Source organism: Schistocerca americana, chromosome 5 (genome assembly GCF_021461395.2).
Source record: "Schistocerca americana isolate TAMUIC-IGC-003095 chromosome 5, iqSchAmer2.1, whole genome shotgun sequence".
NCBI lineage: Eukaryota > Metazoa > Arthropoda > Insecta > Orthoptera > Acrididae > Schistocerca > Schistocerca americana.
The window spans coordinates 463,985,566-463,999,693 of record NC_060123.1 but is presented as its reverse complement, the minus strand read 5'-3'; the positions used below and the strand labels follow the sequence as shown (position 1 = coordinate 463,999,693).

Here is a 14,128-nt window from a genome sequence, read left to right as displayed (position 1 = left end):
ATCCAGCTACTCTGCAGTCTTTCTTGTAAAGGCTGTTTGGTAAAAAATTACTAAAAAGATCTTTTTCATCTCATAGCCAGCAAGCCTCATTCATCCCTTTCATAATGAATTGCCTATCATTTAAGGAACTGTTTATCATTTTGTTGATGATCATAGTTATTGTAATATTTTTAAATTAAGTAACCCTCTGCTCAAAATTTGAATAGGTCACAATGAAAAATAGGCGTTGCTATGAATTTACGGTTGGTGCATGTTAGGTCATTCTTTGCTTCTTACGAAATGCAGCCAACATATTGAATCTTTCTTTAAACTTGACAGGAGATGTTATCTCTCTCCAGTCTTGTGAAAATGGATTGTATGTACCTCACTCATTTCTACTCGGTCATAAATGATACAGTGAGAGTGACATATCTATAACATCCCTCAAATCTCATAAACGGTTTGAGATTTCAAAATGAAGTTATGGCAAACGATATCATGGAAAGAGAAAAGTGTTTTACCATCCTATTAATACTGGAAACTTCCTGTATCTACTATTTTTTCCTGCAACTGGAGGAAATTAAACGGTCTATACTAATGTAATTGATGTTTCTGCTTCCAGAAATGCAATCTTTTTCATATCCTTGTTGATGAGGAGGAAGCTGTATGTTCAGAATTTCCAGGGGCGAACATGGATAACTGTGATATCAATGAACTTTTAGTTGCAGAACTACAATATTATGAACCATACAGGTGTGTTCCTGCTGATTTGCGTAGTGCATGGGTTATGAATGATTATTAAACTTAGCATAGTTTAGTCACTGCATTTGTTGAATAAGCTAATTTCAACGTTCTTACAGTGCGAGACTATGGTCAGCCATCGAATCTGCTGGTCGTACATTGTATGCCTTGGATCCCTGCCGTATTGATAGCAGTAGAGGCATTGATGTGTATTTAAAATGTGCTTGGCAACAGGCAGATGCAGAGAAAACAAAAAAGGCACTTGCTGTGGGGAAAGAAAGAATTGCAATGCTCACCAGAGCTGAGAAGGTAAATTGTTGCTGCATTTGAACAATACATTTTGGAAATAGCATTGCAAGATCAATTCAGAGGAGGCTTTGCCGAATTTGCAGATGTTCCTCTGAATGGAAAAAAGATTGTTGATTTTATTTATCACATAGTATGTAGTTATTTATTTATTACAATGCTCATACTTGTTTTTGTTTGTTTATTGAGTTAATTTTGTGTGTTAGATAGGATGGAAAAGATAAAATTTAAAAACTATTGTGTGTGTAAATAAAAAATCAAGTACTCATACATATACTAGAAAGATAATTTTCAACTTTTGCAAATAGTGCCAGAAATACCTTAATTTAATATGTACACTTTGTAAACATTGCTTCCCATACATGTGACATTTTTAAAACTGTGTGGATATTACTTAAGCAAAAATGGGAGTAGGCAGGTGCTCTTTTGAAAATGTTTGAGGGAGGCTCTCAGACAACTAAGAGCACAGAAAATTTCAGTAGTTCGTGAACTACTTTTCTTGAAAATAACTTTCTCTCATTTTGTCCCTCCAAAAAAACTGGTTACGCAAAGAGAGAGATTAGACTACAAAATGGAAATAAATATGTTAGACACAGGTAAATATCATTGAGTGATGTATGTATGTAGTGTTTCAAAATGATATAGAGTGAATCAGATTTAAACTTTGGCCCTGTGTAAACCCAGTGGAGCTCAGTAGGAAGCTGCTACAATTCTTCCCCCCATCCCCTCCCATATATTTCACTGGAGTAGATGATGCACATGTAATTTTGGAGACACTGGGTGAAAGATATAAATCCTTCTTCACTGTGAAGTTAATACATGCATTATTTCATGCAGGAGAAATCTGATCAAGAGAAGGTGAAGATTCTTGGATTTCTAGGTGACACTTGTTTTACTGTGTACATCCTTGAATTGAAGTCGCTGCAGAAAAATCAGCAGGTAATTATAGCAAGTAAAGTAAAATTTTATTTATTGGAACATACACTACATAGAAAACAGTTGCTTTTCTGCAATTTAATTGTTGGGTGAATTAGAGAAAGAGACTAATCAAACCTCTAAATGATGTGGGTAAAATTGTGATAGCATGACAGTATTTAAGTTGTTTTCCCTTTTATTTAGCTGTTACTTTCCCAGTGGATTAGAAGCATGGTTAGCTTAAAAAGTTTTCCAACTAGCTTAGACAGAGTTATTTATACTTAAATCTAGGTAAATTTTCATCACTGTCATAACATATCACTACTGTTGCAGCACTTGTAGTACTTGATAGCATGAGGATAATATTGTGCAATTGTCACCAAATCTTTTATAATAAAACTTGATAATGTGATGTAAGGATAAGAGATACGCTTAGTATAACTTTCAGCCTAACAATTTGATGTGGCTATTCACAAATCCTTCCAGTTTAATGTATTTCCTAAAGGCCAAAAATTGATAGAAAACCTTCTTTCTCTGCAGCCTTTTAGTAAGTGACGAAGATGTTTTATCAACAATACGATCCATACATCAAGCAACATAATTCTGATTTCAAAATATATGTTCAAACAAATGTTAGTAATCAGAATGAGATTTTCACTCTGCAGCGGAGTGTGCGCTGACATGAAACTTCCTGGCAGATTAAAACTGTGTTAGTAATGTCAGGGATATATTTATTACTGAATTTGAATTTGTACTTTAGAGTACACAAAGTATAAATTACATTTAGTTTGCATGAGGATATCATAGATCAATTATGTATCATATATTTTGTCTGGTGTTTATTTACTGTTTGGGGTTGTGAAGTGCTTCTAGAAAACTGACACGGGATGATTATCTTTTATTTCTCATGTTTTCTGTTGCAAAAGTTAAATTATTTAATTTCTTACTAAAATATGAGACCACTCCTGTAGCCAAATTGTTAACATTGTTTTCTTCAGTGTGGCAGGACCCAGGTTTGATTCCTGGTACCTCCTCGGATTTTTCCGAAGTAGTGAGGTATGAAGGGGGATCCACTCAGTCTCATCAAATCACATGAGGAGTTGCTTGAATAAACAAATGGTGGTATCATTAGGATTCATCAAGTGGTAATAACGGGTGGAGGGATAATGACATACTGATAAATATCCCACAATTCTAGATCACTCCACATTTTGCCTTGTAGGCAAAAGTCAGCCAGTTGGAACAAGCTTAAGGCTTAATCCATAAGTGGTATTTAAATGTTGAAATCCATTTGGTCATTGTTATTGTAATGGTATTCAGCCTTTTTTTTTTTTTAAATATATAGCTCTCAATGCTAGTCTGTGTTGTGTAAGTCTCTTCATCCCTGCATAACTATTGCACTCTACACCCATTTAATCCTGCTTCCTGTAGTTGTGATTTGGACTCCCTCTACAATGTTTATCCCTGCCCCACTTCCATTCATTGATTAACTATTACTTGATGCCTCATGGTGTATTGTATCAACTGATCCCTTCTTTTGGTCAAGATGCGACATAAATTTCTTTTCTCCTCGATTCAGTTCAGTACCTCACTATTAGTTATCCAGTCTACTCACCTGTTCTTCAGCATTCTTCTGCAGCCCTGTATTTCAAAAGCTTCTATTCTCTTCTTGTCTATGCTTTGGATCACCCACTTTTCAGTTCCATACAAGGCTACTGTCTGGAGAAAAACTTTCAGAAAAGACATCCTAACACCTAAATTTATGTTAGACATGAACGTGTTTCACATTGCTTGAAAATTTTTCTTGCTATTGCAAATGTGTCTTTTATATCCTTTCAATTAATTTGCTTCCCAAATTTCAACATCCATCCATTACTTCCTGTGTCTCATTTCCTGTACTGGTTATATCAGCATCATGTCATTTTATGTGAGTACATCCCATTTTACTTTTATTGGTGTTCACCTTATAACCTCTTTCCATTCAGACTTTTTAAGTTTTCTGCTGCCTCTGACAGAATTACAATGTCTTTGGCAAACCTCAAGAACTTTTATTTCTAACTCCTGAAGTTCAATATCTTTGAAAATGTCTCCTTGGTCCTTAGTCTCCTTTACTGCTTACTTAATGTACAGATTGTGTAACTAGAGATCTGAAAAATTTGTGATAAATGCAAACATATTTGTGGATTTTACGTAATAAATGCTATTTCATAGCATGTTGTATTCAGATGAACTATTTTATCAGGAGGAGCTGAAGATAGTTTTATTCTCCGCATATAAGTATCGAAAAAGTAACCAATTTGCAGTTACTGGTATTATACAACACCTAGTGAAAACCGCCTGGAAAGAGGATGTGCATAAATACTTGTTCGCAAAATAAAGAGCATCTATGTATGAATGCAGTGATGCATCATTGTAACTGTAGGTTAAGCTCTGGTGCAGTCTCAAACAGTGAGTGGTTGAATGGTCTCATCGCGTGCAATAACAAAGGTCTCAGCCATGGACCTAGCATTGTAGACTGAAGAAATGAGTGTGTTTGTCTGCTTGCTAAAGTGTCATGTTATGCTAATATGCATACACTGTAACCTGGCACTTTTAGGCATAGGGCATTTCGTACCATGGTTGAATATGATACCAGAAGAGCTTGGACTTGAAGTGCCTTGTTTATGATGCTGCCAACCCCAGCAAGTTATTGCGCTGGGGCAGTTACCAAATATTTTATGTCCTTTGCTTTGCATTGCATTATGCCTAGCTGTTATTTCTATTTCTTATTTTGAAATGAGTGAAGACACTAATCCTGGTCCATCATGAGGTTGGAATACAACTATAAGAACACGAGAAGGGATCCATGATCCCTATAGTCATATAGTTCTGCTTTCGCATAAATATGAAACATGGACGTAGGCTAGCTGCGCTGTGATAGGGAGGTGAAGTTTGTTCCCTCACACAGCTCCTTGCCCACCAGGTGGTAGTAGTTCTCCTTTGTTCGTTCTCACTGCCGACTGCTGCATTGTACTATATGCTCTATAGTGACCAGAAAACAAAAATGATCAATGAGAGTCATCCTGTAAAGTGTGAATAGAGTTAATTTTAGTTTTACGTCTCATCTAAGTACTTCCTCAACTGCATCTGGAGAATTGTCACATGCCTCACAAAAGGACTCTACAGTATGCTAATCAGGACTTACATACTACAGATTTGAATATAATAGAGGGAAACATTCCACGTGGGAAAAATTTATCAAAAAACAAAGATGATGTGACTTACCAAACGAAAGCGCTGGCAGGTCGAAAGACAGACAAACAAACACAAACATACACACAAAATTCAAGCTTTCGCAACAAACTGTTGCCTCATCAGGAAAGAGGGAAGGAGAGGGAAAGACGAAAGGATGTGGGTTTTAAGGGAGAGGGTAAGGAGTCATTCCAATCCCGGGAGCGGAAAGACTTGCCTTAGGGGGAAAAAAGGACGGGTATACACTCTCGCGCGCGCGCGCGCACACACATATCCATCCACACATATACAGACACAAGCAGACATATTTAAAGACAGAGAGTTTCAAAACTCTTTGTCTTTAAATATGTCTGCCTGTGTCTGTATATGTGTGGATGGATATGTGTGTTAAAACCCACATCCTTTCGTCTTTCCCTCTCCTTCCCTCTTTCCTAATGAGGCAACAGTTTGTTGCGAGAGCTTGAATTTTGTGTGCGTTTGTGTGTCTTTCGACCTGCCAGCGCTTTCGTTTGGTAAGTCACATCATCTTTGTTTTTTGATAAATACTACAGATTTGAAATGACGATTGATAAATTTTGTAATTATTAAACTGGATACCCCCCCCCCCCCCCCCAAAAAAAAATAATAATAATAAAGAGAGAGACAAGAAACACCTTAAATCAGAGACCCACTCTGCTCACCAACAAGACCGTGTTGCTGCTTCTCAACAGAAACAATTGTATGTTAAAAGCTTAAATAGAGACAAAAAGAAAACAAGAAAAAACTATTTTGGAAAAAACTGTTGAAATTTTTGCGAAAACAGATACTGTGCCCACAAAGATCTTATTGTACAGAATAAAACTATTAGTTCTCTTCTGTTATTATTTTACCTCTAATAATTTTTTTCCTGTCAGTTCAGTCTTGCAGCACACAGCACGGAAAACTTGTAAATTTGTGTGTCTGATCATCTACAAAGAACAGTGCTTATTTCAGCAAGTATAATGCTGATATGGCTAAAATAGATGTTAATTTCACCAAAAATAGATGGTACAATTTCAGATCCCTATGAATAACATGGGGGGTATGCTACAACCTAGCATCAGTCCCTCCTCAACCACCTCCCTCTATGTCCCTCGATACTTACAATTGCAATCTGGTTTCGCTCCCTGTATTTTACCCCAGTTACATTGAGAATTTCAGAGTATTCCAGTCATTATTGTCAAAAGCTGTCGCTAAAGCTATAAATGTAAATTGCCTTTTTTCTACCTATTTCCTAAGGTAGTTCTCTCTCATGTTCCTGCATTTTTCTGAAACTGAAATTGGTCTACTCTTCTGTAAGTAATTTCCATTAGTATTTTGCAAACATTACTTATTAAACTGATGGTTCAATAACGTTCATATCTGTCAGTGTCTCCTTATTTGGATTTTGGGTTCTTACATTCGAAGTAGGAGTGAATTCAGCCTGTGTCAAAACTCTGCTCCTCTTCCCTTTCCATAACATCATCTTAAAGTTTCTTTCCTGTACATGAACCGTCTGTAAATTCCTTCCACCTTTCAGCCTATCGTTCTTTGCTTAGTAATAGTTTGCCCTCTGAGCTTTTAATATTGATGCAGCTTCTTATATTTTCTTCCAGAGTTTCTTTAATTTTCCAATATGCAACATTTACCATTCCCGAAGTCATGCGCACTTCTACAGCTTTGCATTTCTCCTCTGGTGTCCTTGAGAGGTCTTTATTCCCCTTTGCATGCTTCACTTACTGTATTTATATATTTTCTTCTGTCATCAATTACATTCATTATCTTGACAATATTATGAAAAGGAAAGTTGCTACTCACCATAACCCACTTTCCTTTTCATAATATTGTCATTATTCCATCCTGGAAATTCATTATGTTGTCTGTTATTCAAGGATTTCTACTGGGTTTTGTCTTTTTACATAGTTGTTCCTCTGCTGACTTCACTATTCCATCTTTCAAAACTAGCCATTAGACTTCTATGATGTCACTTCCTCTGGTTCAGTCAATAGGTGCCCAGTGCCCCTTAGTCACTCGGGTTTGTATTATTTACATTAAAGTAATCATGTTCATTGGTTCCATAAAAAGAGAGGAGTCTGGGGTGTGGAAATAAGTTAAGATGTAAGTGTTATTTAAGTGCAGTAAAATAGAACAACTTGAAAGCATGAAATATAATATTACAGACTAAAATATGAAAAGGCATCAGCATGTGGACAGTAGCCATGTGCGTATGTTCGCATTATGTTAGTCTGTTAGCTCTGAAGGAAGACATTGTTTGAATGCTTAGTGATGATCTCAATTAACATCCTTTTCTTCTTGTTCTCGGCTTATCGGTCAAGGGTAGGTGTTGTGGATTCAAGCTGGTGTTAAGAAAGGTGAGATTCTGGATAAGTAAGATATTCAAAGGTTTGTCTTTCCAGTAAATCAGTGTTGACAACTTAATCATTGTTGTACCAGAAACGGTTGTAGCTAACGATAGTTACCCCTTGCTGTATCACAATCGTTCTATTAATCAAGATGCCACTGTTTTGCATTGCCATCCTTTCCCTGCCCCTAGGTTTCCTATCCTCTTAAAAGTTGATTATTACAGTTTCTGTAGACTATGTTGAGTAAATCCAGTGGGTTCCTGTTGTGTGAAAGTGTAGTTCAGGTTTTACCAGTCCTCCAGTGACATTTAGTGGCATTACTTGTACAATAATTCCTTTGGTGTGTCCCTGCTGTCACACCACCTTGTGGGAAGGAATACACATCAGTTCCTCTCCCAATGTGTACCCATAACAACAATAACAAATGACTCGCACTAATATCTTATTAACCCTTAAAATGCAATAGAGATATAATACTACAAAATGAACAAGAAAAAAATGAAAAATTGCGCTGTAAAACTAGTTTTGTGATTCAAGTTTGTATGGTGCCCAGTATGTTGCACAAGTATCTAGTAGCACATTCTTTTTAACCTTCCTTGAAGCCTTGCTTTGTTGTGATACCATTACTGGAATGTTTGGTAATACATCTATCACACCATCAAATGGCTTCGCTCTAATATATAATAATCAGTGTTTTGGTAGGTAACTGGATGTTGACATTGACCAAGGAGGTAATCTCTGTAACCTGATATGGACCATTATATTTCATTAAAAATTCCTTAGTTCCCCTTTTGACATTTATGGATTGGTAACCGACACCCATGGGCCAACTCTGAAATGTGGAAACTGACTAGCTCACTATGTCCCACACATTCTTGGTGTTTCAGTGATTTTGTATTGACTTGTTGATCTCTTTGAAGTACCTCTTGCATAGTTTTTGCAAATTTCTTCACTGACTCAACATCAGACCCTAACTTCAGATTTAGTACAGTGAAGGGAGATGGTGTATATCTTCTGTAGGACACCTCTTAGGGCAAGAGGCCAGTAATGGTATGGACATTTAGAATTATATGCACTGACAACATAACTGAGGTCAGTCTACGTATTGGCTGCTTACGTAGTAACTCACAATCTTCTATATTGTTCGGTTAACATGTTTGTAGATGAAACGGGTTTTTCTGTAATTTGTGAACACAAAGTACGCGGCATAGGTGTTTCATCAAATCAGATAAGAAGTTAGTACTCTGATCAGTCACTAAGGTTTGTGGCACAGCGGATTTAAGAATCCAGTTATTCACTAATGCTGTAGCCATCTTAGCAGTTTGCTGATTGGAAATTATGTCATAGATATAAACCTCAAAAAATGGTCAATGATTGTTAAGATGTATTTATTACCAGCTGGAGTTCTGTTGAACTGACCTAAAATATTAACTCCAGTCACTTTTTATGGCTGAGACCCACCCACTGTGCACAAGATGTGGAATTCCACACATATTGATCTACATCACGTTACCTCATATGCCACCAAAACTTTTTTGTTTCTCTCTTATCATTCACTCTTTGGCCCCCATGAGTTGACAAAACATGTTCATGTACCAGTTGTAACGCTTCATTCCTTAGCATCAACAGAACCACTAAATGCGGTCCACTTTTTGTAGATCTGCAAAGTGAACCTTAATTTGTTGTGCACAGCAGCCTTGACCTAAATTCGTGACAGTCCGTGTCAGCTGCCCATTCTCACTGCCACTCACTCATACTTTTCCTCAAGTGCTTGTAATACTGCAACCTTGTGGCTCAAAGTATGTGTTTTTGTATGTTTTTTTTCCAGGTGTGTTAACATCTTTATAATTGAACTCACTCTGGTTAATCTGCTAGAGGGATACTTCAAGCCCAAAAGCCACTTTAAGGAATCGTGATCTGTTACTACTTTGAATTTCTGCCAACATAAGTAACATCTAAAGTATATGATCCTGTAGACCACCACTAACATTTTTTTCTCTGTGTTTTGCTCTGTGTAAGTGCCGAAAAGCACACGTCACTGAGTACTCCTTCTTCATTGACATCCTGACTCTGGACACAGCCAAGAGCTGTATTGATTGCATTGCAAGAAATTACTTGTCAAAATTGGGAAACACCAGTACTGGGACTTTGAGTAATGCTTTCCTTAACACCTGAAAGGCACACTCACACTTTGTCGATCACTCAAATTTAATCATTTTTCCCAACAAATGAGTTAACAGTTGATCAATTTGCATAAAGTCCTTTGTAAATTTTCAGTAGTAATTAAAAAGAACAAGAAAAGATCATAATTGTTTGGCTGTTTGTGGAGTTGCAAATTCAAAACTGCTGATATTAAACAGGGATCGGTTCATACACCTACCTCACTAATGACATGGCCCAAGTACTTGACTTGAGACTGTGCAAAATTACATTTGTCAATACTTAGTTTAAGACACACTGCTCTTATTCTATCAAAAACTTCTTTTAAGCATTTCACATGTTTACCCATATCTTCCACAAAAACAGTGATATCATCGAGATGTACCATGCACTTCCTAGTTATCAGGCCATGCAGAACTCCATCTAACAATCTTTGAAATGTGACTGGTATATTTTTAAACTCGAATGGCATCCAGTGATACTGAAACTGCCCCCATGGGACTGTAAAAGCTATTTTAGGACTGTCTTCCATTGTAGGGAAGTATTTGTGTCTGTCTAAATTGTCAAATTTCTCTGTAATATTCTGTATCGAATATTTGTCAGTGGTATTTTGCACACTGAAATATCTATGTCATCTGATTATTGTTTTTGGAGCAGGACCACAGGTTCACTGGTTTCTGTAATATTATCTACCAGTTGTTGGTCGATAAATACTTCCATGCATGGCTGTAAACGTTTCAGTGTATTATTGATATGGCTTCTTGTACACTGGAGCATTACTCACTGTTGATGTGCAATGTTGGATAATAGGAGTGGCAGGTAATGGACCTTGTGAATTATCCAAATCCTTAAACTGTAACAGTAGTGTTTCCATACCTTGCTGGTCACTGCCTTGCAGATGGCTCACTCACTCCGTATCAGAGAATCAATAATGGTATGCATGCAGTTGTGATTGGTATATGACCTCTCTATGTCCTCTTCATCTAAAATATCCAATGTGGTGATCATTAAGCCCATTAGTAGACTCGTATCGTTCATACTAAAATTATACCCCATTTAAGTTGTTCATGCTTACTATGCTTCTGCTTACAAAACAGTGCACTTTATCCAACTTTTCGTTATACTCCAGTGGTTCAGCAACCCATAAAACATCCTGTGGTAAGGAAACCCAAACGGGTTATCCTATGCATGATGGCACATGTATGCAGCGTAGTCAGCGACTCCTCCATGATTGGTGTGTCTTATGACATTCCATCGCTTGCAGCTGTATTACCATGTGGAAACAAAGTTCCTCCAAGTTCAGCTATTTGCTGTGAAAAATTGATTTTGGCGTGATGTTTAGTAAAGAAATCAAGCCTGATAATAACAGAATATTCTTGTCCCACTTCTGGCAACATCTCCATATTCTCAGAAAAATTCTTGGTCCCAGCCTTAAACTTGAGTTGTATTGTCCCCATCATTTTTGGCCACTCCACATAATCTATAAGAGCTCCTAGTCTCTTCCTACACCAGATATCTAGTGTGCTGACCGATGTATGTGCTCCTGTATCTATTGAAAATCTATGTTCCTTGCCACCAACAAAGCCCCTCAACCAGCAATCCACTTCTGCATCTAATTGTACGGTATAAGATTTTATTGGGAATGTCTTCTGATGAGTGAGATATTCCTATTCGTGTTTAACGAACACCTCTCCGGAGCCTCATTCTCTCATTACGTAGCCCTGCATTCCCGTATTTTGTGACCCACTTGTCTACATTCTTAGCACTTTGGCTGACAACACTGTTTCTGTAGATTCCCACACTTGTGACAGTTTGTTGTTGAAACAAGCACCTAACAGTCACCACAAACCTTGGTCTCTATCTGTTTTTCCTAAATACATAGCCATGGGCAAATCTGAAGGATTCTCCATTCTAACAATACTGCATAAACACTTCAAGAGACCTATTTTCAGCTTCAGCTTCTCAGCATAACACTGTATTCACTTCTTAATTTTGTATCAGCTCATATGTTTGAACACTGAGTATTCGGACCCTACCTAAGAATGACTGGACTGACTCATTGCACTTTTAAGTTAATATGTTTAATTTTTCTCTAAAGAAGTGAATACTATTCTGTTTGTGGTATCTCTGCCGTAACCTCTCAACTAATTTCGAATATTTCTGCATCCTGCATGATTTCATGGTAGTTTACGAACACTTAAGCTTCCCATAGTCATAAATTGGCGATATGAGTGCATGTTTTGTTAGACCAACCACCCAGCTTGGCTGAAGTTAAAATGTAACTGAGAAATACAGTTATATCTTTCGTTGCCTTGCCAGAAAAAAGTGTTATCAATTTGCCATAGGAGAGGGTCCTCTCTGCGTGACTTTAACGTTCTGAAATTTTTTCGGTACCTGTTCCTTGTTGGCCTGCAGTGCTTCTCCCTGACTGCTGTAACATTCTAATTCCACATTTTTCTGCTCATGTGCAGCTTGTAAACAAACAATCTAATCGTTACAGTGGCAAGAGAGTCACTCGTTTAGTACAGTGTGTTTCTATTGGTGTATTGTGTATTCTACTACTGCCTAACCAAAAAAGAATACGATACAAGGGAAGCGAACACCAGGTTCCAATTACAAAATGCATAATACAAAAGGAATTACACTAATTCTTATGACGCATCATAGTCCATCTACGTTCACTACAGTCTTCTGACAAAAGACTCCAATGTCAGCAAGTAAACTACCTAACTGGCACAGCCTTGGTATATGATGACTTGTGCCCAGAACAAGCAGACAGGTGTCTAATATGTTTCATGACAGTTGCCTCTGAACTCTTAGAATGAGCATCTCTGTGTTCTACTATGGCTAACAAACTATACAGTGAAACAAAAAGGCCAGCTATTATGTAGAAAAATAGTTCTCACTCACCACTCTTGATTTTGAAGTGCAGACTGCGAGACGAGCGCAGCTAATGCCATCTATGTCAACATTACAACCAGTCGCAACAATCTTGGTCACCTCTTCACTCCAGTATAATGGTGTATATAATATTCCTGTGACATAGTCTGCCACTTCCAATGCCAGTTGTATGGTGCAGGTACCGTGAATAACCATTCTGACCACCAGTTCTAAAGGTCCCCCCTTCGGGTTAGATGGTCATCAGTGGATGTCAAGGTCAGAACAGGTAAGGTAGTGATGTTAAAAACTGTTGGGGGGCTGAGCTCCAAGGGCTGGTGAGTGTTTCATTCTTACACCCAGAGGTGCCAGAGTAACAGCAGTTTCTTGTGTTTGCTATAATGAATATTGTCGTTCTGGGTGCACAGGAAACAGACTGGGCTGCTCACCCAGGCGTCAGTGGGAAATGCTGGTACAGCAACCAAACAGCTTGTGTTGTGTGTGGTAGGTTAAGCACCCCACTTGACAGCAAAAGGACACAGGAATGGCAGATGGATCATGTGGTGGCGACCCAAGTACATGGCACTGTGAACTTGAAAGCCTCAGTTCACCCAAAGAGGGATGTGCATGTAGAACTGTATTTTCAGCCTCCTCTGGATGGCAGTTGCCATGAAGGTGGAAGCCCAGAGTTCCCTCAAAACACAGCATACAGCCAGGAAGGCGGTACATGTACAGCTATCGTTCTGTCAGGATAAGTGATGCAGACAGAGTGAACAAACACATTGAGAATGAGCTGTCAGAAGCAGGTATTTAAAGCCAGATAAAATGTCATTGTTGCAGATTATGTGGCCTTTTTGTCACATTGAAATGAGGTGTCAATGAGCCTGTCTGCTGTGGTGTCTCAAGTATAGACAGTTGTTCCTGCCATTGCAATTATCAGTACTAGCATGCCTTGCAGCGGCAGAGCTTGGATGTTACATGTTATTTCTCCATATTTCAGAGTTGTCAGAACAACATTCTGTATGCCATCATACTGTGCCGTGTGCACTCCTTGATATAGCTCTGCTCACTGTATAGCAGTGTACTATTACAGTACTGGCACTCTTCATGTGCTCTAGATTACGGTTGTGACATCTCTACGCAACACTAGCTTCAAAAAATTACTAGTGCACCTGAAAACAGGATTGCTGTGCATCATTTTTCAGAAACTTACTACAGGACCACTCAGTACCAGTCTCCAGCTGCGTATGCTATCAGTACAACACACCTATCTATTCCTCCTTCAAGACATATTGTTGATGGTTCATTGTGATCCAAAGTGTTGGAAAGAGACAATGGAATGATAAGGTCGTATGATGATGATGATGATGAGGGTGAGGAAAAGAAAATATTAATCAACTTTTGAATGCTATTGGTGATTAACTTTGGAGCACAAGTGACAGTTACACAACAATCCAAGCATAAAATTTTGAACGGAAGGTCTCATTACCTATAGGAATGAAATTTGCCAAACTTATTAAGTCTCTAATTTTATTGTGTACATAGCTGCAACAACAAAA

At 37.9% G+C, this 14,128-nt stretch overlaps 1 protein-coding gene across 1 annotated transcript in view; it reads left to right on the top strand.

Moving 5' to 3' along the window:
* LOC124615904 overlaps positions 1–14,128 on the top strand; it is a 295,777-nt gene that overhangs the window by 140,968 nt on the left and 140,681 nt on the right. Inside the window, exons 7-9 of the mRNA XM_047144080.1 lie at positions 602–732; positions 840–1,029; positions 1,864–1,965. Of these exons, the coding sequence (XP_047000036.1) occupies positions 602–732; positions 840–1,029; positions 1,864–1,965 (423 nt within the window). The remainder of the gene's footprint in view (positions 1–601; positions 733–839; positions 1,030–1,863; positions 1,966–14,128) is intronic.